Source organism: Topomyia yanbarensis, chromosome 2 (assembly GCF_030247195.1).
Source record: "Topomyia yanbarensis strain Yona2022 chromosome 2, ASM3024719v1, whole genome shotgun sequence".
Classification (NCBI taxonomy): Eukaryota; Metazoa; Arthropoda; class Insecta; order Diptera; family Culicidae; genus Topomyia; species Topomyia yanbarensis.
Genome location: NC_080671.1, coordinates 253,865,729 through 253,891,921, shown reverse-complemented (window position 1 = coordinate 253,891,921; position 26,193 = coordinate 253,865,729). Strand labels below are relative to the sequence as shown.

The 26,193-nt window shown below is 40.9% G+C and overlaps 1 protein-coding gene across 1 annotated transcript in view; it reads left to right on the top strand.

Moving 5' to 3' along the window:
• LOC131678444 (inaD-like protein) overlaps positions 1 to 26,193 on the top strand; it is a 1,280,364-nt gene that overhangs the window by 430,743 nt on the left and 823,428 nt on the right. Inside the window, exon 4 of the mRNA XM_058958609.1 lies at positions 15,975 to 16,061. Within this exon, the coding sequence (XP_058814592.1) occupies positions 15,975 to 16,061 (87 nt within the window). The remainder of the gene's footprint in view (positions 1 to 15,974; positions 16,062 to 26,193) is intronic.

Genomic DNA, 26,193 nt, shown 5'->3' with positions numbered 1-26,193 from the left:
AGACAAAGACAAGACAAAGACAAGACAAAGACAAGACAAAGACAAGACAAAGACAAGACAAAGACAAGACAAAGACAAGACAAAGACAAGACAAAGACAAGACAAAGACAAGACAAAGACAAGACAAAGACAAGACAAAGACAAGACAAAGACAAGACAAAGACAAGACAAAGACAAGACAAAGACAAGACAAAGACAAGACAAAGACAAGACAAAGACAAGACAAAGACAAGACAAAGACAAGACAAAGACAAGACAAAGACAAGACAAAGACAAGACAAAGACAAGACAAAGACAAGACAAAGACAAGACAAAGACAAGACAAAGACAAGACAAAGACAAGACAAAGACAAGACAAAGACAAGACAAAGACAAGACAAAGACAAAGACAAAGACAAAGACAAAGACAAGACAAAGACAAGACAAAGACAAGACAAAGACAAGACAAAGACAAGACAAAGACAAAGACAAGACAAAGACAAGACAAAGACAAGACAAAGACAAGACAAAGACAAGACAAAGACAAGACAAAGACAAGACAAAGACAAGACAAAGACAAGACAAAGACAAGACAAAGACAAGACAAAGACAAGACAAAGACAAGACAAAGACAAGACAAAGACAAGACAAAGACAAGACAAAGACAAGACAAAGACAAGACAAAGACAAGACAAAGACAAGACAAGACAAAGACAAGATAAAGACAAGACAAACACAAGACAAAGACAAAACAAGACAACCCATCTTGTAGCTGTTTGAAGTCAAACTTGTTGAATTTGGTCAGATCCTTGTCGTATAGCTTGCTAACTCGCGTTTTAGCCGTAATGTTTTATTTTACAGTTCAGTTGTAGTTTATAAACCCAATTTTCGAAGAAATCTTCCGGCGTATATTTCGAACTATACTGCGACTAGCTTCGTTTGGTGGTTATATCCACGCCGAAATGTGCTAGATTTGCTTTGAAAGCCGTCCTGATTTTGATTCCGGAAATTTTCATATCCTCTGTGATTCTTACACGCAACTTGTTCGGGTCTCATTACTTTGGTGCAGCATTATATCTCCCCTCTTTGCCATTCTGATGTAGAGAAATGCTTTCCAATCACTTCAAATCGACTTTCCAGTCAAGTCTCGGAGGGCCAAGTACCGTATACCATATAACCTACGAGAACGATCGTCGAGATCAGAAAATATCTGTGTTTGTTACTCTCGAGTGGGAAACTTCAAACGACTTGGTACGTGGTACTGTCGGATTCATACTATTCTTTCCCCATTATATCAACAGACTAAATCTACACCTTCTGTAGATATTACTTAGGGAAGGATTGTGTTCTTGTACCTGCTCTTTTCTTAACCCGCGGACTCTTGCATTTGTTGAGCCATTGAGGTTCCACATCGATCCGAAACTTAGAGCCAGTGAGCTCATTGCTTTGTCGCGATCAACGTGTTAGTTCCTGGCAAAGAAGCTAGACACCGAATTCTCATTTGTCCAACGATGGCACGTTCTTATTTCCCCTCATCCGATGCTTTGGCTAGCACGCTGCTTGACCCGTGTAACTTCGGACTGTCGCTAATACATTGTGTGTGTTTGTGTGAGTATGAGGAGGAAGACATGGCTGAACCGATATGGAAAAACTTTGTTTCAAACAAACGGTATAGCGCTCCCACAAGCTGCTGTTATTTTTTTTACTGAACGGACTTCCGCTTTCGGATGTACAGGTTGAAGAGAGCGATCCCACAGTAAATTTCCATATAAATAGGTACTGTACTGATTATTAAAATGGGTGCAACATTCTTTGAATTTGCGGGTCTAGATCACTAATGACCAATGCCAAGTTCTTAAGTTTATGTAACACCTATTTTTCCGAAAACGCTTACTGATTTTTACAAACTTGGTTTCAAATGTAGGATCAGGAATCAGAATATATTGGCTCAAATGGCACGTTCCCCGTACATAGTCGGGGATTTGTGCCTTGCCGTGTGTTTTCATCATTTCCTGAGCGGAAAGAAAGGACAAGGAGGTGTCGGGAAGTAGAATTGGAAGGGTGGGAAAAATAACCACATTGGATAAGAAACTTTAGTATGTCTCTGAGTTTCAGTCGACCAAACATGGTTTCGTCTATATAAGGACGGCTGAAGACTCGAAATCGCAATTGCGCTACCGCTGGACAGTTGCATATCAGATGATATGAGGTTCCGTAGTCGGATTCACAAAGATCACATGAAAAAGACTCAGCGCGCTGAATAGTTGCCATGTGATAATTGAGTTTGCAGTGGCCGGTTAAAGCCCTGGTCAGCATGCCGCAGTGGAGCTTCGAAAAATGTAAGAGATTTTTCGAAACCACTGGGCATGGTTGTTCTAGAAACGCCTTTGTTTGGCGACACGTTTGTAGATTTCTCCAATAATTGCGGTGCTCGGACGAAGCCCAGGACCGAATTTTTTCCCTTATCCAACTTGTCGAAATTGGCAGCGCGGGCTCAGGACCAACGAAGTCAATCGCTGAACCTGCCCTGGCCAATTCGTCAGCCCATTCATTTCCAGTAATACCGCAATGTCCGGGCACCCAGACAAGGTAGATAGTGTTGACAATGCTTAGTTCTTCGATTTGGGTTCGGCACGCGATCACTAGCTTGGACCGGGATTTGTCTGAGCTAAGGGCCTTGATTGCAGCCTGACTATCGGAGCAGAAGTTTATAACTCTGCCGGACAAACTCAGTTGAAGGGCCGATTGCACCCCGCACATAATCGCAAAGATTTCTGCTTGGAATACAGTACAGTATCTACCTAGTGAGTGAGATTGTTCCAATCTCATTTCACGACAGTAGACACCAGCACGTCCCTCCATCAGAGAACCGTCAGTGTAACAAACCACTTGCGTTTGTTGTTGTCTTTCCATAAAGCCAGACAACCACTCCTCTCGAGAGGGAATCTTCTCATGGAATGTCCTGTAAGGAAAACTACAAGTGAGTGTAATATCGCTGGGAGCAAGAATATCTTCATCCCATGTAACCATTTGTGACCACAATCGTGTATGACTGGTAGCAAGATCAACATGATTGCTGTTCCAAAGCCCAGTAACCTGCAGCCTGTATGCACATGATAGTGCTTCTTGTTTTAAGTGTATGTGTAATGGTTTGATATTTAGAAGTGCCTCAAGAGCAGCAGTCGGAGTCGTGGTGAAAGCGCCAGTCAACGCCATGAGCGCCATTCTTTGCAGATGGTTTAGCTTTGACTGGACTGTCACCACCTCTCCCCTCTGCCACCACACAAGGCATCCGTATGACAGTATTGGACGTACAATTGTCGTGTAAATCCAATAGATGTATTTAGGTTTGAGACCCCAGGTCTTTCTAAAAGTTCGTCTGCACTGCCCGAAGGCCATGCACGCTTTCTTGACTCTGAACTCAATGTGAGCAGACCAATTCAGTTTGGAATCCAATATGACTCCAACGTATTTGACTTGATCTGCACACAGTAGCTCAGAATCAAAGAACTGCAAGGGACGAAACCCGGTTGTTATTCGCTTCTTCATGAAAAGAACCATTGAAGTTTTGCTTGGGTTAACTGATAGTTTAACTTGTCGACACCACTGTTCGACAGCTCTTAATGCCTGTTGCATTAAGTCAAAGATTGTTCCGATGCAAAATCCAGTAATTAGTATTTGGTAATCGTCAGCAAACCCGTAGCTTGGAAATCCAAGCTCATTAAGTTTCTTCAACAAGCCGTCAGCTACTAAGTTCCATAACAAAGGTGACAGAACGCCGCCCTGAGGACAACCGCAAATACTCAACTTCCGTATCTCAACCTGTCGCAGTGACGAGCAAAGTATGCGATTACTAAGCATTGCGTTTATCCAACCTGAGGTACATGCAGGTATCCCATGACCGCGCGTCGCTTCCAGAATAGACTGGAAGGACACATTGTCAAAAGCACCCTCAATATCTAGGAATACACCCAAGCTAGATTGCTTGAGCGAGAAGGCTTTCTCAATGTTGTAAACAACGTCGTGAAGCAGAGTGATCGTGGATTTCCCACACTGATATGCATGTTGCATTTTGTGCAGTGGATATTCAACTAAACTAACGTTCCTGATGTGATGATCGATTATCCGTTCCAAAGCTTTCAGAAGAAAAGAACTTAAGCTTATAGGCCTAAAACTCTTGGCTTCTTCATAGCTTGAGCGCCCCCCCCCCCCCCCCCCTTGGGAATAAATCTAACAGTTATTTCTCACCATGCTTTTGGGATATACCCGGTAGCAAGACTGGAAAGCAAAATCTTTTTCAAGACATGTTTAAGAATATCAAATCCCTTTTGCAGTAGCACGGGAAGTATTCCATCTTTTCCGGGTGATTTGTATGGAGCAAAGCTGTCAACTGCCCACTTGACCGATTCAGTGGAAACCAATGTGCGTGCTAACGCCCACGAGTCCGAATCACCAGAATGAGATCTGTGAACATTATTCAACTTCGGATCGATACAACCTGGAAAGTGTGTGTCGAAGAGGCAATTAAGAACATCTTTTTCGTCCGTCACATAAACACCATCTCTGGTTTTCAAGGAGTTCATCTGAAAATCATTCGATTTGGAGAGAATTTTATTTAATCTGCTAGCCTCGTTCAGACTAGAGACATTAGTGCATAGGCTTTGCCAGCCAGGCCGCTCTGCAGATCTAAGACATTTCTTATATGCACTACGAGCTGACCTGAAAGCCCTGGAGTCATCACGCTGACGCCGGTTCCAAGCTCTTCTCATAACTTTCTTCATTCTAACTAATGACCAATGCCAAGTTCTTAAGTTTATGTAACACCTATTTTTCCGCAAACGCTTACTGATTTTTACAAACTTGGTTTCAAATGTAGGATACAATACCAGAAATTTCAAAAATCGAATTTGTATTTTACATGCCAAATGCCAAAAGCGAAATACATATAGGTACCAAGCGTAATAAGAATGTAGCAGACTTATTGAGTTATGGAATCATAGCTTGGATATATGAGAATGGAACGATTGCACCACTAGGTTGATTAAAACAGGTTTTTCAAATTAGTTATAGCATATTGACCGGTTATTTCGTCATTCGAGCAATATTTGTTTAGAATCCTCCCTGTTCTTGATACAAACGGCACTCTTCTTCTTGCACCAGCAGACCAATGTGACCAGGCGGAGCCTCATACATCAGTAACCAGTTCGAATGGCTCGGCTTTTAGGTTCGACTTTGTGCTTTTTTGAGCTTATTTTCTACGGATCACGGACATACGATTGTTTCTTTCATCGCGTGGCAACTCGAGAAGAGATTTTTTTTCAATAATTTCACAAGCAAGGTTTTGAAAAACCGCTTTCGATTTTACATTGGGAGAGCATTATTTTCGCAGTTGACGGCTTGACTCACAATATATCTCAGACAGTATCTCAATATCTCTGAAGAGAACGTCAATGCAACAGCAAAGTGTTCCAATCATTACTATACCTGTACTCATCTCAAGTATTGTCCGACAAGGCAGTTTTGGTCTGCGATTTTGCTTTGATCTTGCATGATATTGCAAGATTACAACTTCGAATTTTCGCAAAATAACGGGTGAGTCCGAAGTAGCTGAACTAAACTAAAACCCAGGGTAGGTTTTCTTTATAACAAATAAGTTTTATATCTAGTAGCTATTCAAAAAATGTAGGACAGCATATGGTCTATCTTTCTCAAGTGTACCTAAACTTCCTTTACTGCTTCCATCATGGTCTAGGCGACATTGAGATCTACTCTGCATATCCTTGATTTTAATTGTGCTGCAGCTTCCCATAATGCTTCGATTGGTTGAAGTTTTGGTACATTCCGCGGATTATCATCTTTTCGGCCACATTTCACACATTGAGAGTTCAACCAAGCAAAGGTATTAGTTTCAATAGGATGCTTCAGCCGGATGGTAAACGAGGGGTACGCCTGCTTGGCAAAATATATCTGATGCACAATTTGAAAAATGGAATTTCGAATTACGGAAACAAGTTTTCTGACATGCATGGAGAGTGCTAATCATACACAGAAATTGAAACATGCTAAAATGAGCTCAAATGCTGGTTTGTTATAGTTTTACAATCTATAAAAGTAGGCTTTGAGACACACGCATAAATCAAAGAGGGTCAGCTTCCTTCGTATACCGCTATCATGACAAAAAATGTGTAATTCGACGCCTTTATCCAAGTCAAAATCAAATGTTGGAAAATACATTTTATGACTCACCAAGTGAGGAAGTCACCAAGGTTCCTGTAGACCCGGCACTACGACACACTTCGACATCTGATGAAAGGTCTAACTAATCAAATAAGACTCATTTATCGCAAAAAAATAATGTGTTTCGAAGTGCTGAGGTTTTATGATATAATGAATATTTGTGGTCGTTTGGCATTAACTCGTTAGTCAATTGATGAGTAATACTATTAGAGCTGTCCCAAATGTTATTATGAGAATTTGTAGCACTGCCCGTTATGAGTACAAAACAATTTCTACCACAATATGACACAACCTTTTTAAAATCATCAAAACGCGATGTAATATGTAGCAAATTTACCGAACAATAAACGTATTTCTTGTCTATGCTGTCAACAACCAGATTGACAGCATAAATATCGTAAGTTGTTATCTCAAATATAAGACCTGTGCACTATATGCAAAAATGAATGCACTAAGTATTTCACAAGGAGTGGTCATGCAATTTTTTTAAATGCAATGAAAACGGGGTTTGCTAAGTTTTCAACATAATAGCATCCTTCATGAAAATCCAGTCCACAACAACTAGAAGCTATCGAAAACGTTGGATAATGCTCTCCTATTTGTGTTAATTAGGGGCATGGCTAATTGTTGTTTTAATTGCCGCATGGTTCTACTGTATCGATTTTGTTAGCTATTTTCGGCAAACGAAAGCATGGCCATGGACATGATCGAAAGGAAATGTGAAGAAACCTTTGCCTTCTGCTAAGTAGGAGTTGGGCGTTGTACCCAAGTCTACCGCATGATCATTGATAGAACATAACTCATCATCATGCTTTACCGCCGACGCCAGCGTTTTAATATGATTATAACGCCAAACTCCTGCTTAGCAAAAGGCAAAGGATTCTGAACATTTCCTTTCGATCATGTCCATATGAGCCTGCTTAGTCCTAGTTTTCCGTTCTGATTAACTCTAGAATACCTATCCGTCTTTCAATTTCATTGCTTTCGTTTCTCTTAGTCTCAAATTTGCCGAAAATAACCAACAAAATCATACAATCATCCATTATGTTAGAGCTTCGGTTGACACAGCGATGGAAAGGTCAATTATGCTCCGTTTACTGACTTATTTTAGTCTTTCCAGCCTTTTGGTTTTCAGCTAGAGGTTATCTTGGGACTCCTATTTCTGCTGCCTTCCACGACGTGAGAGCAGGACTCCAGCGAAACGGCATCCAGGCTGATTTAGTCCAGAGAGAGATAATAGACTGTTATCTACCTCCTAATGGACCACAACCGAGAAAGTTTGTACTACTTGAATGGTATATGACACTAGATCCCAACTAACTTTTCCCAACTAAGTTTCCCAACTAACTTTTCAAATGTTTTTGGACAAAAAACTAACAACAAGTAATTTCGACGTTTCTTTCGAAAGTTCAATTTAATTGAATGCTTGTTTGTGTTTTAAAATCCCCAAAACAACATGTACGTTATTGTAAATGTCTTAGTCTGGCGGTTCAATGGCTAAAGACTTAGATGACCTTAGAAGTCACTCGGCGTATGCTCGAGCCCCAGCCAGAAGGAACTCTTAGTGATAAGTAGGATCGCAATACTAACCCTGCAATCGCACTGTAAAATTATGTTAGTACCAAGGTATTGTTTTGGATAGTGAATTATTGAAACTCAACGATAAAGTTGTAACGGACTGTTCATGACACACAACTTGTTCTATGTAGTATGAAAATATTTAGATCAAAATACTATTCTACCGTATAACTAATCTTACTAATTTCAAAGATCTTTCTTGGTCGGTGTCCATACTTACTGGTCGGTGTCCAACTGGACATACTGGCTCATAGTACCAGTGCATTACTTGCGGTATAAATCAGTTTCATTAACATTTTGTCTGTATAATATGATAATAAGATGGTAATAATATATACCCTGATCAGGAGGTAAGAAATAGGAAAATCACTGGTTCCAATAGCTAGTCTGTTCTGTCGAGTCTCGACCTAGATAGACGCTTTGTGTTAGTAGAAGTAGTTCTTCAGCTCTAAGCGTTGGGATTTCACTTAGATATCCGTTGAAATAACTGTTCAAGTTACGTACCGAAATTTGGCATAGATTTTTTTTACGATTTTGAATATAACACTATTTCTCATAGTTCAAAAAACCAAACCTCATATTCGTGGATTCAATACTTTTTGGTCTATCAACTATTACTTGAAAAGAATCGTTATCTTAAAAAACGTGGTATTTTGAAAACCGTGCAAAAATTTGGGCAAAAAATACCCATGAAAAACAGGCAACACGCTATAGGATTTTAGGAAAAATCCAGAGGTGAATAATCATTAGATTGATTTGAGCAAACTGATTGCTAGCATATATTCATAGCATAAAGTCATAAAGCTCAAAAGAAATATAGTACGTAGTTTTCCAAACGAAATCATTCTTTTATCATGATTTATTATAAGGGTGCAATATTTTAGCGCTTCTTGTAGCTAGTATGAGTAATTTAATATTTTTTTTTATAAATTTATAGTATCAATTGGAAAGAAATCGGCAATCGAAGCTTTTTAGTAGATTTCTCCACAAACGAAGCTTTATCTGTGAGTTCTAAAATACAAACAGGACAACTATCAATGATGTAACGCAAAATTTTCATTTCATTTACCCCCTCCCTCTTCTCAGGCTTATTGGTTATTTCCTTGGTAAATAAGTCACGAATAAGATGTCCAATATTTTTTTCTTCGGTAGAAATACATTTGGTATGTCTCAGGTTATTTTTTTCCACCAAATTTCACAAAATGTTGAAATTTATCATTGTCCCTCCTTCAATACAAGTGTTACATGATTTATAAATAGCCCCTACACCAAGCTTTCGGGTAGTACTAATTTAGCACAAACCCTGTGCTTTTCTACTGCGCAGAACAAGCGACGATATAATGCGTGCGACGGGAAAATTGAAAAACGCTGTTATGAAGTTTTCCAAATCAAGTTTTACTTGCTACCATTAGTTTCCTCGGATTCTTACGAATCCATTGGTATACTATACTTGGGTAGTTTTACGGGAAAAGCGAGAGAAAAAGCGGGTTGAAGAAATCATTCATTTCATTCGCGTGCACGCATACATTCATACGAGTATCGTATATGCGTATTATATTGATATCCTCAATTCTGCAGATAAGAAGAAAAAGAAGCCCGACGGGGGCCTTAAATGGTAAGATTTTCCTTTAAAAACCGCGACATGTATAAACGATCTAAATAGTCAATGGACAAACATGGATTCAGGCTTGAAGTCTGGTAGAAAACCCACATATGACCGCATACCCCATACAAATCGTTATATATATATATATATATATATATATATATATATATATATATATATATATATATATATATATATATATATATATATATATATATATATATATATATATATATATATATATATATATATATATATATATATATATATATATATATATATATATATATATATATATATATATATATATATATATATATATATATATATATATATATATATATATATAATTAATGCTTCGGCTTTACTTGGAAGCATAAAAAAATATTTATTTCACTTTTATGAACGATTACAATCACATTCAGGTTAAGACTAAAAGCTAAATTGATTTTCCCTACTATTTAATGGATTAATCTATCTAGTCAGCATTTCTGATCCGCGCCGCGATCGCCGTCTGGTTGCTAGGTGATTATTGAAGCCTCAGCAGAATTGTCCTATTTGCTGGCTCGATGGTCGCCGTTGCCGTGTGATCGATGTCGCCGCGTGGAACCACGTTGTTTCATGTATTTTCGTGTATGGATGGTGCACCGGAAGCTAAACTGATGCTTCAGCGTCGTTTCTGGGCAGGATACTTTGTAACGTATATATATATATATATATATATATATATATATATATATATATATATATATATATATATATATATATATATATATATATATATATATATATATATATATATATATATATATATATATATATATATATATATATATATATATATATATATATATATATATATATATATATATATATATATATATATATATATATATATATATATATATATATATATATATATATATATATAACGATTTGTATGGGGTATGCGGTCATATGTGGGTTTTCTACCAGACTTCAAGCCTGAATCCATGTTTGTCCATTGACTATTTAGATCGTTTATACATGTCGCGGTTTTTAAAGGAAAATCTTACCATTTAAGGCCCCCGTCGGGCTTCTTTTTCTTCTTATCTGCAGAATTGAGGATATCAATATAATACGCATATACGATACTCATATGAATGAATGCGTGCACGCGAATGAAATGAATGATTTCTTCAACCCGCTTTTTCTCTCGCTTTTCCCATAAAACTACCCAAGTATAGTATACTAATGGATTCGTAAGAATCCGAGGAAACTAATGGCAGCAAGTAAAACTTGATTTGGAAAACTTCATAACAGCGTTTTTCAATTTTTCCGTCGCACGCATTATATCGTCGCTTGTTCTGCGCAGTAGAAAAGCACAGGGTTTGTGCTAAATTAGTACTACCCGAAAGCTTGGTGTAGGGGCTATTTATAAATCATGTCACACTTGTATTGATGGAGGGACAATGAAAAATTTCAACATTTTGTGAGATTTGGTTGAAAAAAGTAACCTGAGACATACCAAATGTATTTCTACCGAAGAAAAAAATATTGGACATCTTATTTGTGACTTATTTACCAAGGAAATAACCAATGACCCTGATAAGTGGTAGGGGGCAAATGAAATGAAAATTTTGCGTTACATCATTGATAGTTGCCCTGTTTGTATTTTAGAACTCACAGATAAAGCTTCGTTTGTGGAGAAATCTACTAAAAAGCTTCGATTGCCGATTTCTTTCCAATTGATACTATAAATTTATAAAAAAATTAAATTACTCATACTAGCTACAAGAAGCGCCAAAATATTGCACCCTTATAATAAATTATGATAAAAGAATGATTTCGTTTCGAAAACTACGTACTATATTTCTTTTGAGCTTTATGACTTTATGCTATGAATATATGCTAGCAATCAGTTTGCTCAAATCAATCTAATGATTATTCACCTCTGACTCATGGGCGGATTTTTCCTAAAATCCTATAGCGCCTGTTTTTCATGGGTATTTTTTGCCCAAATTTTTGCACGGTTTTCAAAATACCACGTTTTTGCCTTTCTCATATAGAAATGTTATGCAATCACTCTGAAAAACGTCAAGCTAATCCCGGCCCGGAGGGCCGAGTGTCTTATACCATTCGACTCAGTTCGTCGAGATCGGAAAAAGTCTGTATGTGTGTGTATGTATGTGTGTATGTGTGTGTGTATGTGTGTGTGTATGTGCGTATGTGTATGTGTCAAATAATGTCACTCATTTTTCTCAGAGATGGCTGGACCGATTTGCCCAAACTTAGTCTCAAATGAAAGGTGCAACCTTCCCATCGGCTGCTATTGAATTTTGGATCGATCGGAATTCTGGTTTCGGAATTACGGGTTTCAGAGTGCGGCCACACAGAAATTTCTCATATAAACTATAGGAAAAATTAAAAATAGAATTTTTTTTTTAATGCTAAATGTGTTCAAGGTGCATAAAACGTCGAGATTTGATGCAAACTCGAAAATAAATTTGACGACAATTCACTTTTTTGGATTTTGGCACATTTTTGCCTTTCTCATATAGAAAGGTTATGCAATCACTCTGAAAAACGTCAACCTAATCCCGGCCCGGAGGGCCTAGTGTCATATCCCATTCGACTCAGTTCGTCGAGATCGGAAAAAGTCTGGAGATCGGAAAAAGTCTGTATGTGTATGTGTATGTATGTGTGTATGTGTGTGTGTATGTGTGTGTATGTATGTGCGTATGTGTCAAATAATGTCACTCATTTTTCTCAGAGATGGCTGGACCGATTTGCCCAAACTTAGTCTCAAATGAAAGGTGCAACCTTCCCATCGGCTGCTATTGAATTTTGGATCGATCGGAATTCTGGTTCCGGAATTACGGGTTTCAGAGTGTGGCCACACAGAAATTTCTCATAAAAACTATAGGAAAAATTAAAAATAGAATTTTTATTTTTGATGCTAAATGTATTCAAGGTGCATAAAACGTCGATATTTGATGCAAACACGAAAAAAATTTGACGAAGATTCACCTTTTTGGATTTTGCACATTTTTGCCTTTCTCATATAGAAAAGTTATGCAATCACTCTGAAAACGTCAACCCAATCCCGGCCAAATTTTTTTTTCGGAGGGCCAAATTTTTTTTTCGACTCGTATAAGGTTGCTGGATTTTAACAGGGGCGTAGTTGATGGTTTGCGGAGAGGGGTTACACCCCCCTCTACTGTTCACTTCCCTCCTTTAAAAATCTCCTTAAATCACCCCTCAGACCACCACCTCATACCCCTCCCTTTCAACCCCATCATCTCTAGACCACCACTATATCACAAAGCATACCAATTTAAGCTGGGGAGTCGTTCGTTCATGGGACTTTCGCCCTCCTCACATACCCACCCCCGCATGACAAAATGAGTTAGCAAGCAGATAACATTGATCTAATGCTGATTAGGCTAATGGAGTATGATATTTTTTTGTTTGAAGTGTTTCACCGTCGACACGTAGCTCATCAAGTTCGTGGCTGGCATGCCATTGTGCAAAGTGTACTAAGAATGTAATGGACATTTCCACAATTATGTTGAACATAAAAAGCCTCCGTGCCATAGTTTAGAAAAATGAGAAAGGCACAATTGCACCGCTAGGTGGATTAAAACAGGTTTTTAACATAACGATTCCTTTCAAGTAATAGTTGATAGACCAAAAAGTATTGAACCCACGAATATGAGGTTCGGTTTTTAGAACTATGCGAAATATGGTTATATTCAAAATCGTAAAAAATTTCTAGTGCCAAATTTCGGTACGTAACTTGAACAGTTATTTCAACGGATATCTAAGTGAAATCCCAACGTTTAGAGCTGAAGAACTACTTCTACTAACACAAAGCGTCTATCTAGGTCGAGACTCGACAGAACAGACTAGCTATTGGAACCAGTGATTTTCCTATTTCTTACCTCCTGATATTATTACCATCTTATTATCATATTATATAGACAAAATGTTAATGAAACTAATTTATACCGCAAGTGATGCATTGGTACTATGAGCCCGTATGTCCAGTTGGACACCGACCAGTAAGTATGGACACCGACCAAGAAAGATCTTTGAAATTAGTAAGATTAGTGATACGGTAGAATAGTATTTTGATCTAAATATTTTCATACTACATAGAACAATTTGTGTGTCATGAACAGTCCATTACAACTTTATCGTTGAGTTTCAATAATTCACTATCAAAAACAATACCTTGGTACTAACATAATTTTACAGTGCGATTGCAGGGTTAGTATTGCGACCCTACTTATCACTCTGAGTCCTGCCACTATCCCATGTAGTATGTGTTATCAAAAACATCGTGAAGCATCAAGTTCTAAATGTTCTCAAACGATATAATATCCGAAGAGAGTGATAAGAGTTATAAGAAATTAGCTAATACCCATCGCGCGTTGCTGCGACTTTTGTCGAAATATGAAGAAAACACAATTTGTTCAGAAGCGCCATCTGTCGGGCAGATAATCCCCAACCAATAGCACATAAACACGCTCCATAACAAACGCCTACTATGTACAAATTTTTATGGTAATCGGTTAAGCCGTTTGGGAGTCTATAAATCATATACATACAAACATTGACTTATATATATATATATATATATATATATATATATATATATATATATATATATATATATATATATATATATATATATATATATATATATATATATATATATATATATATATATATATATATATATATATATATATATATATATATATATATATATATATATATATATATATATATATATATATATATATATATATATATATATATATATATATATATATATATATATATATATATATATATATATATATATATATATATATATATATATATATATATATATATATATATATATATATATATATATATATATATATATATATATATATATATATATATATATATATATATATATATATATATATATATATATATATATATATATATATATATATATATATATATATATATATATATATATATATATATATATATATATATATATATATATATATATATATATATATATATATATATATATAGATAGATAGATAGATATCTCATCACACTGTTAGGTGGATTAAAAGCGTTTTTATGTAGTAGTATTTTCAAGGCAAAATACAATAATAATACAGTGTATTCATCGCAAAATCCAAAGAGAAAGTATTCAAAATTTCAACCAATTTCGGAAGGTTAAGTCACAAAGATAGATTTATCTCACTTACCATTGAAGTAGGAAGCATATATTAGGAAGTAGGGAACAGATACTAGACCAATGTTCTTATAACATATGTACTAACAAAACTGTAATCATTCAAGTCGACATACATAAAAATGACTTCTCGATCAAAGGGATGCTCGTTTGTGAAAAAAGTTCTTTAAATTTAAATATCAAACAAAAGGTGCGTAAACATAACTATGTAATTGAATTCAACGAACAACAATACAAACAAATACATCATAAACTGAAAATTTATTTTGTGATACCAATTATTCATAAAGGTTAAATAATGTTAGTTTTTCAGATCGACGTATAAATGAGTAAAACTATTCACATTATATAAACAGGTATTTATTTGGCTAAAATAAAAAAATTCTGGACCCTTAGGAAGAACAATTAAAAACTTGTCTCTTTTAAAAGAAAAGCAAGTTTCCGGATAGTTAATACATCAGTGATATTAATTTGTTTAAGGTAATATTGTTCTACCAAATACAAAAATATACCGGGTGAAAATATTATTCAAATTTAAAAATTAACGCGAAATTGGCTAAATGTCGGTCATTGGTGTCTTCAGAGGTATTTATTAACGTAACAAGTCCCTCCTTCTAATACTGAATGTCTAAAGATTGATCCCTCTAAAAGTGAGATTCTTCTGAGAGCTATTCATTGAAACGCAGTCTTCAAAAATAATCATCAAAGCGTTAAAAAATATCGTTTTAGAACCCCCGATAGAACATTTCAAATTTAGTCTCAGATGAAAGAGGAGTATCTAAGCTTTCGATTAGAGAGTACTTTGCGATACTGATTTGTTGTATAAATATTGTTCTACCAGAGACATCGTGTATAGTCTTTCTTATATCAGATAACATATTATCTATTGCCTTAGTTTTGGAACTGTTTTCACTAAGAACTTTTCAAAAATACATTCAGTTTCCAGTGACTATCTCAAGGCACCAGAATTAACACATTTATGCAATAAGTTTAAAGCCCGAAACACACACCACTTGAAGCGGATAAACCGTTGCAACGTGTTGGTCGCATACGCAGTCGAACACAGTCAAATTCAGTCGTTGAAAAATATCAATTTCTTCTTGCTACTAAGCGCGTTTGAAAATTTAAAACGCGACATGTAAAGAAATGAATAAATAATTATAGAAGATGTTACTGTAGGTTTAGGCCAGTTGATCAATAAATGGGATACTGCATCGCGGCAGAGAAATGCATCTATCTTCCCTCATGTCTCCTTCGCTTTTATACAGAAGTAGTGTATCGAATCTTATATTTATAACTCAGATTATTTTCTATTTCTTATAGGTGAATGTGTCCCAGGACGTTGTTTCAGGACTATTCATTAAGAATATAATACCAAATAGCCCAGCGGACAAATGTGGATTACTTAAGGTAAATATATGCAACAAGAAAAACATACACTATTGACACTTAAGTCACTACTAGCTATTTTAGACAAATTCTTAGTAGAATCACCAGAATGTACCAAAAGACACTATAACTACTAGATGGAGAAAAAGCTATTGTCTGAATGTATTCACTGGTCGAACAATGCGGTCTTGCTCTTGCATATTGTTACCCATCCCTTCCCGATCAGAAATACATAACAGGAATATTCCAAAACAATATCTCGCATTGTTACTTGTTATAAATTTCTGTTATTTTAACTACTAACGAGACCTAGTTTATACCACAATATGTTACAAAAATTGTGTTCTGTTATAATCTTGTTATTTCATTTTGATCGGGTTTCTTTCACCAGTTAGTTTATTTGATAGAAAAGTTTGGGTGAGCTTGACGATGCCACTTTTCTGTTTTTTCTTTGATTGTAGAGGTATGAACTTTAAGGTCATTCACCTCCTTTTCGGGTTAGAAAAATCTCTAACCCTATGTCCGGGTTGGAAATCGAGCCCAGGTAAGTTGCGTAGAAGGTAATCGATTTGCCAACTACACTATGCCCGCCCCTTGCCAATTTCTTTGCTTTAAATTTTAAAATTCTAAAAATAAGTGATTACAATTTTGCAATAATTTTAATAATAATTGTTGTTGTTTATTAACGACACTTTACACCAAGGAAGGGTGCATTCGTGTCGGAAGAAAATATTTTACCTGTTAATTTTACAATGCAGTTACTAGTTATGCAGTTACAAATCAAAATATACATTTATAGCAATATAAATAGGTTAGTTTCCTTGAGGAATTTTACCATACTCTCCTCATTTTTCCTGTCGTTGCGCAGAGCCGCTCGCAGACTAGTTGACTCGATGTCGTGCTTCCTTCTAACGTCGTCGTACTTTCTGCAGTGGACGATCATATGGCGGACATCTACAACGATCCCACAGCAGTCGCACACTGGTGGTGAAGTTTTCTTTAGCAGAAAGTCGTGTGTTAGCCGGGTATGCCCTTTTCGAAGCCGGGTAAGAACTCGCTGTTCGGCCGAATTCTCGCGGTCAGTCCACTTCACTGTGTCGAATTTAACTTCGCGAAGTTTTACTTCAGTGGACGCTGACCACCGACGATACCATTGGTTTCGGATAGCTGTTTTTATGTGCTTGACGGCGTCTGCCCCCGGAACAGATATAGCTAATGGAGCAATGTACCTCGCTTCCCCAGCGAGAGTGTCTGCCTCCTCGTTGCCACGGATGCCTGCGTGACCTGGAATCCAGCAAAGCTTGATTGAACGATTTCGTAGCAGGTTTTCAATTTCCTGGATCCACGGGTGCTGGGATGTGCCGGCTTCGATTGCCGATAAACATCTGGCCGAATCGGACATTATTACTAATTCGCTGACCATGTTGAATGTTGTTAGCGCTGTTTTTATTGCGAATGCCTCTGCAGAGAAGACACTGCATTGCTGTGGAAGACCTAGTGACTGTTGAAAGTGTTCTCCAAATACACCCGCGCCTACTGCGGTATCGCCTTTCGAGCCATCAGTGTAGACGATTGTTGAACGGCTGAGATGGTTTGTCAGGAGCTCTTGAACAACTGGAAAAACAATTTCCGAGGGGTCTCCAGCTTTTACGCGCTTCTTAATTTCCCAAAGGATCTGGGGCGTGCGATCGTACCACTTTCGATCAGTTAGTCGCGTTCGGGTGTAGATGTTTGGGAGAGGAGTTTCGACTATATCTGTCAAACGTTCGGAAGCTCGGCAAACCAGGGGAAGGTCAGCATTCTCCCTGCTGTTTCCCAACATTCTGATGGCTAATTGGGCTACAGTTTGGAGAATGAGAAGATCCAACGGTAGAGTACCTGCTTCAGCCATAATGGCTATGATCGGAGTGGTGACGTATGCTCCAGATGCATATCTGATCATCTTGTTGTATGCGGGTGCCAGGGTTTTGATGACAGCATCTCCACCCCTACTAACGAGTCCTATGCCATACAACAGTCGCGAAGTAATAATTGCGGATCCAATTTGCAGTAAAGATGAGCGTTGACCACGGGGAAGTTTGGCACCAGGATGCGCAGCCTAGATTCGCATGCCTTCTTCGTCAATTTGCAGTGCGCTACGAAGTTGAATGATCGATCGAGGGTAACGCCAAGAATTTTCAGGCGTGTTTCTGTCGGTATACCAACTCGATCTATCGTGATTGCTTGACTAGGTGCACGACGGGCATTAGGGCTACAATAGAAGATGCTGGATTTCGTTGCAGATATCGTAAATCCAACACTTCTTGCCCATTCATGGACGGCTTTTGCTGCTGACTGAAGCTTTCGATAAAGCGGCTGGTCTTTCTTCCCCCAAACTACGAGTAGGATATCGTCGGCGTAGAACAAGATCTTCACAGTGTTCGAAACCACGCGAAAGATGGGTTGAATGGCCACGAGAAACAGCGTAACCGAGAGCACTGAGCCTTGTGGCACACCGTTTTCCAGCGGATGCGCGGGCGATAAGTAACCCTCTACATTAACCTGGAACGATCTTTCTGTCAGGAAGCTGTTCAACACGCTTCATTCTACCGCGTATCTGCCATTTCTGTAGTGTTCGTAGTATGCCATACCTCCACGTGGTATCGTAAGCCTTGGACAAGTCAAGCGACGCTATCAGACAGTGCTCGTCACGGTCGGGTAATGACCTCTCCAACTCCGCAAAATATGTGTTAGTGCCCCGACCGGACCTGAAGGCATGTTGTCGTTTGTCGAGACGCCCGTTCGCCTCTAGTTCAGTGGTCAGCCATCGGTTGACTATTCGCTCGAAAACCTTCGCCATACTGCTCGTTAGGGTTATTGGACGGAATGCAGCTGGAACCGCGTCATTCGAGTTTGGCTTTGGAATTGGTACGGTGATTCCAGTTCGCCAACAGGGTGGGAACACGCCACTACGCCATACTCTATTGAATAGTTCCAACATTACAGTTTTCACCGACAACGGTAGTCGCTGAAGCATTGGATAACCGATGCAGTCCGGGCCTGAAGAGCCACTTCGTCCTGTATCGAGTGCCCACAGCAGCTCGTTCAGAGTGAAGTCTCTGTTGTAAATATCGTCGGTATCTGGCGAGAAATTCACGCGGTTTCGTTCGGCCTTTTCCTTCTCTCCTTGGAACAATGGCGAGTAGCTGGAGGTGGCGGATCGTTCGCTGTAATGTTGTGCCAGTTCTTCAGCTACTTCTTCAGCCTTATCCGTGTAGCCGCTAGATCGCTTGATGACAGTTGGTCGATGCTGACGTTTCCCTCTCAACCTGTTCACTGTCTGCCACATCTCCGTCGCAGTGGAACTTGGAGATATCTTCGCGACGAATTCCTCCCACGATCGCTGTTTGGCATCATGGATCGACTTTCTTGCAGCTGCACGCGCCTCTTGGTAGTGTTTTAGTGCATCAGCTTTCCGTGGGTCTTCTGCTTGAATACGCCTTAGTGCTCTCAGTGTTTTTCTTCTCGTTTTGATGGCCGCTTTAACCTCCGGACACCACCGCGGAACCGCTTTTGGACCGACTGTGGCGGTTGTGCGGGGTATCGCAGTGTTTGCTGCTTTAATCAAACGGTCAACGAAACAGTCAATTGATATTTCGGCACCCGGTCGAATAGCGCTGGCGGTACCTGGTATGACAGTGGACAATATCGTCGAAGAGATATGCCGTGACGAACATACCTGGGACGCTGTCAACAGAGTGGTCTCGAGCATACTCTCCGAGCTGCAGAGGAAGTGGCGAAGAGACCAGCAAGAAGCCGCAAATCGGGCTTCGAGAGAAATTCCGCCGCCGGGGAACTCTCCAACTGTGTAAACTAGATCCACCGCCGAGGACCAGTTGAGTAGTACGTGAAGTAGCACCGAGTTAGGTCGTCGGGGCGCCTGGGAACCGGACTTCAAGCTTCACCGGAATCGCTGAACCAACCTCGACATCCTACCGGGTAGCTCGTGAGTAGGCTAGATCCACCGCCGGGGATTGGACCGAGTAGACCGCGTCGCAGAGCTAGCAGTGGGTCGTTGAGGCGCTGGTGAACCGGAAGATACGCCCAGCCCGAAATCGCCGGATAGACCTCAGCACCTACTGTATGGCCCGTTGAGTAGGCTAGATCCACCGCCGGGGACTAGATCGAGTAGATCGGGACGACGCGGAGAGCTAAATGGCTCACAAAAACGAACATCGGAATCAGGAGAAATCTACCGCTCGGTTACAGAAGAATAGGCTAGATCCATTGTTGGGGACTAGACTGAGTAGTTCGCGAACAGATGAGGGCGGGAGCTGAATGGCTCATCGGGAAAATAGAGCGAAACGGAACGAGAGGACGCCAAAGGGCTCAAGAAATTGTGGTGCTAAAACAAAAGAAGAATCGGTATCGGGAGAGCCTCCTTCGTCGGGGAGCTCTCCGTCGGCGTAAGCTAGATCCACCGCCAGGGACTAGACTGAGTAGACCGCGACGAAATACCACCAGTCGCAGGTCGTCGGGGCATCAGCGAACCGGACGCCCTGCTCCACCGGAATCGCCGAACTGACCTCGACATCTGGTTGGTTGGCTCGGTTTCGGGAGAACTTCTCTCGCCGAAGAATTCTCCGTCGGAGTAGGCTAGGTCCATCGTCGGGGACTAGACCGAGTAGTTCGCGAACAAGTCTGGTACTCAATGAGTAAACGGCGCTGAATGGTGCGAGAAGGGAGTTGCGGTGCTAACTGGCACAAGGGAGCCGAAGGGCTCGGTGAATTAGACAGTCTGAAGTTTGCCGCCCAGACTATACTCGTAGGGGAGGAGTACTAAGCCTCGACTCACAGCCAGCTTTCCGACTGCCATGCAGAACTTGCCAGTCTGTGTGGATGGTAGAGAATTGGTGGTGTGTAGAGGAGTGGGGCTGTAACCCTGCGAAAGAAACGAACTAGTAAGTAGTTGAATTAGAGTGTGTGCTATGCACATAAAAACCCCTCCCCGAAGTAATGCGGTAAGGTAGTGCTGGGGAGGAATCAGGTGCTGGGCAAGAGCAGTGGATTTTAGCGGGTCGGGTGATGGCAGCCCAAACCCGTTCCCTGAGACATTGGGGTTTTTGTACATTTTTCCTCACTCAGGGTTTTCCTGAAAATTTTTTTACTGCCCTCTAAAAAAAAGATAGATAGATAGATAGATAGATAGATAGATAGATAGATAGATAGATAGATAGATAGATAGACAGATAGATAGATAGATAGATAGATAGATAGATAGATAGATAGATAGATAGATAGATAGATAGATAGATAGATAGATAGATAGATAGATAGATAGATAGATAGATAGATAGATAGATAGATAGATAGATAGATAGATAGACAGATAGATAGATAGATAGATAGATAGATAGATAGATAGATGGATAGATAGATAGATAGATAGATAGATAGATAGATAGATAGATAGATAGATAGATAGATAGATAGATAGATAGATAGATAGATAGATAGATAGATAGATAGATAGATAGATAGATAGATAGATAGATAGATAGATAGATAGATAGATAGATAGATAGATAGATAGATAGATAGATAGATAGATAGATAGATAGATAGATAGATAGATAGATAGATAGATAGATAGATAGATAGATAGATAGATAGATAGATAGATAGATAGATAGATAGATAGATAGATAGATAGATAGATAGATAGATAGATAGATAGATAGATAGATAGATAGATAGATAGATAGATAGATAGATAGATAGATAGATAGATAGATAGATAGATAGATAGATAGATAGATAGATAGATAGATAGATAGATAGATAGATAGATAGATAGATAGATAGATAGATAGATAGATAGATAGATAGAAATAGATAGATAGATAGATAGATAGATAGATAGATAGATAGATAGATAGATAGATAGATAGATAGATAGATAGATAGATAGATAGATAGATAGATAGATAGATAGATAGATAGATAGATAGATAGATAGATAGATAGATAGATAGATAGATAGATAGATAGATAGATAGATAGATAGATAGATAGATAGATAGATAGATAGATAGATAGATAGATAGATAGATAGATAGATAGATAGAAACAAGCAACCGATATAAATGGAGCAGGCACGGCAAATCCGTTTGCCAGAGGTGGGTTGGTGAGGTCACCACCACCAATAGTAGCTGAAGTCACCCAGCAAGAGCAGGAGGAGGGGAAGCCGAAGCAACAGCAACAGCAGCAACAAAAACAGCCGGAGCAGAGCGGAAGGAGCTACACCCCACAAACGCCAAAGGTAGTGGTAGCGAGGCACTTGGTGGAGGAGCTCCACAAGTTCGTGGACATGAGAAACAATGTCCACAAAGACATTAAGGAGATGGTCATCAAAATCCGGAAGGCGCTACTGTCTGCCGTGAAAGAGTACGATACGGCAACGCAGAGGGCAGATTCAGCTGAGCGAGCATCCGCGTCGGCTAAGGCTACTATCCTCCTAGCCCCTCCGAAACAGGGTAAGGAGAGGCAGATTGGAGTGGAGAACACGCCAGTTCCCATAACTCCAAAGAGGACAAGATCCTCACCAGGAGAAGAAAGACCAGGCGGGTCAAAGAGGCAGACGCTCGAGGATGCTGTTGCTGCCGAAGAAAAGGACGCCACCTTACAGGGTGAAAGCTGGAGCACCGTTGTAGGTCGGAAGGAGAAACGCGGGAAACAGCAAAAAAAGAAGGAGGAGCGAAAAGGGGAGCAGAAGAGGAAATCAGAACCCTCGGCTCGTCAGAAGGCGCCTAAGGGAGAAGCCGTGCTCGTCAAAGCAAATGACGAGACTACGTACGCAGCACTGCTCAAAAAGGTCAGAGAGGACCCGGAGCTGAAAGATTTGGGGGAAAACGTGTTAAGAGTCAGGCGTACCCAAAAAAATGAGATGCTCCTCGAGCTTAAGAAGAATACTACGACTAGTAGCTCTGCCTTGCAGGAGACTATAACTAAATCAATGGGCGGAAAGGCAGAAGTTAAAGCCTTAAGCCCGGAGATGGTAATCGTGTGCAAAGACCTCGACGAAATAACGACGGAAGACGAGCTGAGAGGTGCTATGAAGCAGCAGTGCAAACCAAACTGGGCGAGGTGCACATGACGATCCGGTTAAGGAAGGGATACTGAGGAACGCAGATAGCGATGATACGTTTACCGGTAACCGCTGCAGACAAGGCACTGGAGGTAGGTAAGGTTACAGTTGGATGGTCGAGATGCCTACTGAGAGCCGCCCCACGAGTAAACAAACAAGCAGAGAAATGCTTCAAATGTTTAGGCTTTGGACATTTAGCAGGGGCTTGCAAAGGCCCGGACAGATCCGGGATGTGCTGGAAATGCGGAGAGACGGGCCATCTTGCGAGAGACTGCACGCAGAGGCCGAAGTGCTTGCTTTGCACCCCAGCGGAAGGGAACGACCATCAGACGGGTGGCTTTAAATGCCCAGCGTACAAGAAGGCGACTGCAGGCCAACGGTGATGGAGATGACCCAGATAAACCTGAATCACTGTGATACCGCACAGCAACTGTTGTGGCAGTCTACGACAGAAACTATGTGCGATGTCGCTTTGATCGCAGAGCCTTATCAAGTCCCCCCTAATAACGGTAACTGGGTGGCGGATAGATCAGGAACCGCAGCGATACAAGTAATGGGAAGATTCCCTATCCAAGAAGTGGTAGAACGTTCCTATGAGGGTTTCGTGATAGCCAAAATCAACGGCATCTTCGTATGTAGCTGTTACGCTCCCCCAAGGTGGACAGTAGAGCAGTTCAGCCTAATGCTGGAGCAGTTAACCGAGCAGTTGATCGATCGGAAGCCGGTAGTCATTGGTGGTGACTTCAACGCCTGGGCTGTGGAATGGGGCAGTAGAGTAACCAACACAAGAGGGTGTATCCTGCAGGAAGCTCTAGCGAAGTTAGACGTACGATTGTGCAATGAAGGCTCTGTTAGTACATTTCGGAGAGACGGGAGGGAGTCCATCATAGACGTCACATTCTGTAGTCCCTCATTGACGGCGAACATGAATTGGAGAGTATGCGAAACGTATACGCATAGTGACCACCAGGAGATTCGCTACCGTATCGGCCAACGGAACCCCGCGGCAGTACAGAGAAGGGTGACCGGCGAACGAAAGTGGAAGACGAAAGCCTTCAACAAAGACCTCTTTGTTGAGGCACTTCGGCCGAACGGCGGGACCGAGAACGTGGATGCGGCTGACCTAACAAGAAGGATTGTGGCGGCTTGTGACGCCACAATGCCGCGAAAACTGGAACCACGCAACAAACGGCGTCCAGCTTACTGGTGGAACGAGACGCTTAGTACGTTACGCGCTGCTTGTCTCAGAGCCAGAAGGCGGGCCCAAAGAGCAAGGTCGGAACCAGATAGAGAAGAGCATAAGGCATCGTTTCGGGAAGCTAGGGCCGCTCTAAAACGGGAGATCAGACTTAGCAAGTCAGAGTGCCACAAGGAGCTATGCCGAGAAGTAGACGCCAATCCCTGGGGTGACGCATACCGAGTCGTGATGGCGAAAATGAAGGGTCCAACGACGCCAGTCGAAATGTGTCCGAGCAAGCTGAAGATAATCGTCGAGGGTCTTTTCCCGAAGCACGATCCAACTATATGGCCACCGTCACCGCACGGCGAGGAAGAAGGAACAAACATGGATCGGCAAGTGACTAACGACGAGCTAGTAGAAGCATCGAAGCGCCTAAAACCAAAGAAAGCCCCTGGTCCGGATGGAATACCAAACGTGGTACTGAAAGCTGCGATCCTGGCATATCCGGACATGTTCAGGATAGTGATGCAGAAGTGCCTAAATGAAGGCAACTTCCCCGAAATGTGGAAGGTCCAGAAGCTGGTGTTGCTGCCGAAGCCAGGGAAGCCACCTGGCGACCCGACCTCGTACAGACCCATATGCCTGCTGGATACACTCGGAAAACTCCTGGAAAGGATCATTCTTAACAGGTTGACGAAATTCACGGAAGGTGAGCGCGGACTGTCCAAGATGCAGTTTGGTTTCCGCAAAGGAGCATCGACAGTGGATGCAATTCGGATAGTGCTCGAGAGTGCCGAGAAGTCATCTAAACAGAAGCGAAGAGGAGATCGATACTGCGCTGTGGTCACGATAGATGTGAAGAACGCGTTCAACAGTGCCAGCTGGGAAGCCATCGCTGCAGCGCTGCATAGAATGAGGGTTCCCGACTATCTGTGCCAGATCCTGAAGAGCTACTTTCAGAGCAGAGTGCTACTGTACGAGACGAGCGAAGGACAGAAGTCATTGCGTGTCACAGCGGGCGTTCCTCAGGGCTCCATTCTCGGTCCAACCCTTTGGAACGGGATGTACGATGGGGTGTTAACGCTGCAGCTGCCTAGGAAAGTGAAAATCGTAGGTTTCGCGGACGACGTGTCACTAACGGTGATGAGTGAGACACTTGAAGAAGTGGAGGTGTCGGTGACGGAGACAATAGACGCGATCGAGAGCTGGATGAACGGGGTTAAGCTGCAAATAGCTCGCCACAAGACGGAGGTGTTGTTGGTCAGTAACTGCAGATCGGTCCAACGGATGCAGATCGACGTCGGAGGGCACGTGATTGCATCGAAACGTGCATTGAAGCAATTGGGAGTTATAATCGACGACCGGTTGAGCATCAACAACCACGTTGATTACGCCTGTGGAAAGTCGGCGAAGGCAACGAACGCAATAGCGAGAATCATGCCAAACGTCGGCGGTCCGAGAAGCAGCACGAGACGTCTGCTATCTACTGTTTCGTCATCGATACTCCGATATGGGGTTCCTGCCTGGAGTGCTGCGCTGAAAACCAAGCGGAACCGTGAAAAGCTAAACAGGACATTCCGACTGATGGCCGTACGAGTCGCGAGTGCCTACAGAACAATATCGTCGGAGGCAGTATGCGTTATCGCCGGGATGATCCCCATCTGCATTACCCTGGCGGAGGACGTGGAATGCTATCAGCGGAGAAATGCACGTAACGCTAGGAGACAGGTTCGAGCGGACTCGTTGGCTAAATGGCAACAGGAGTGGGACAACGCGGAGAAAGGAAGTGGACCCACCGACTCATCCCAAATGTATCGGCCTGGGTACATAGGAAGCATGGAGAGGTG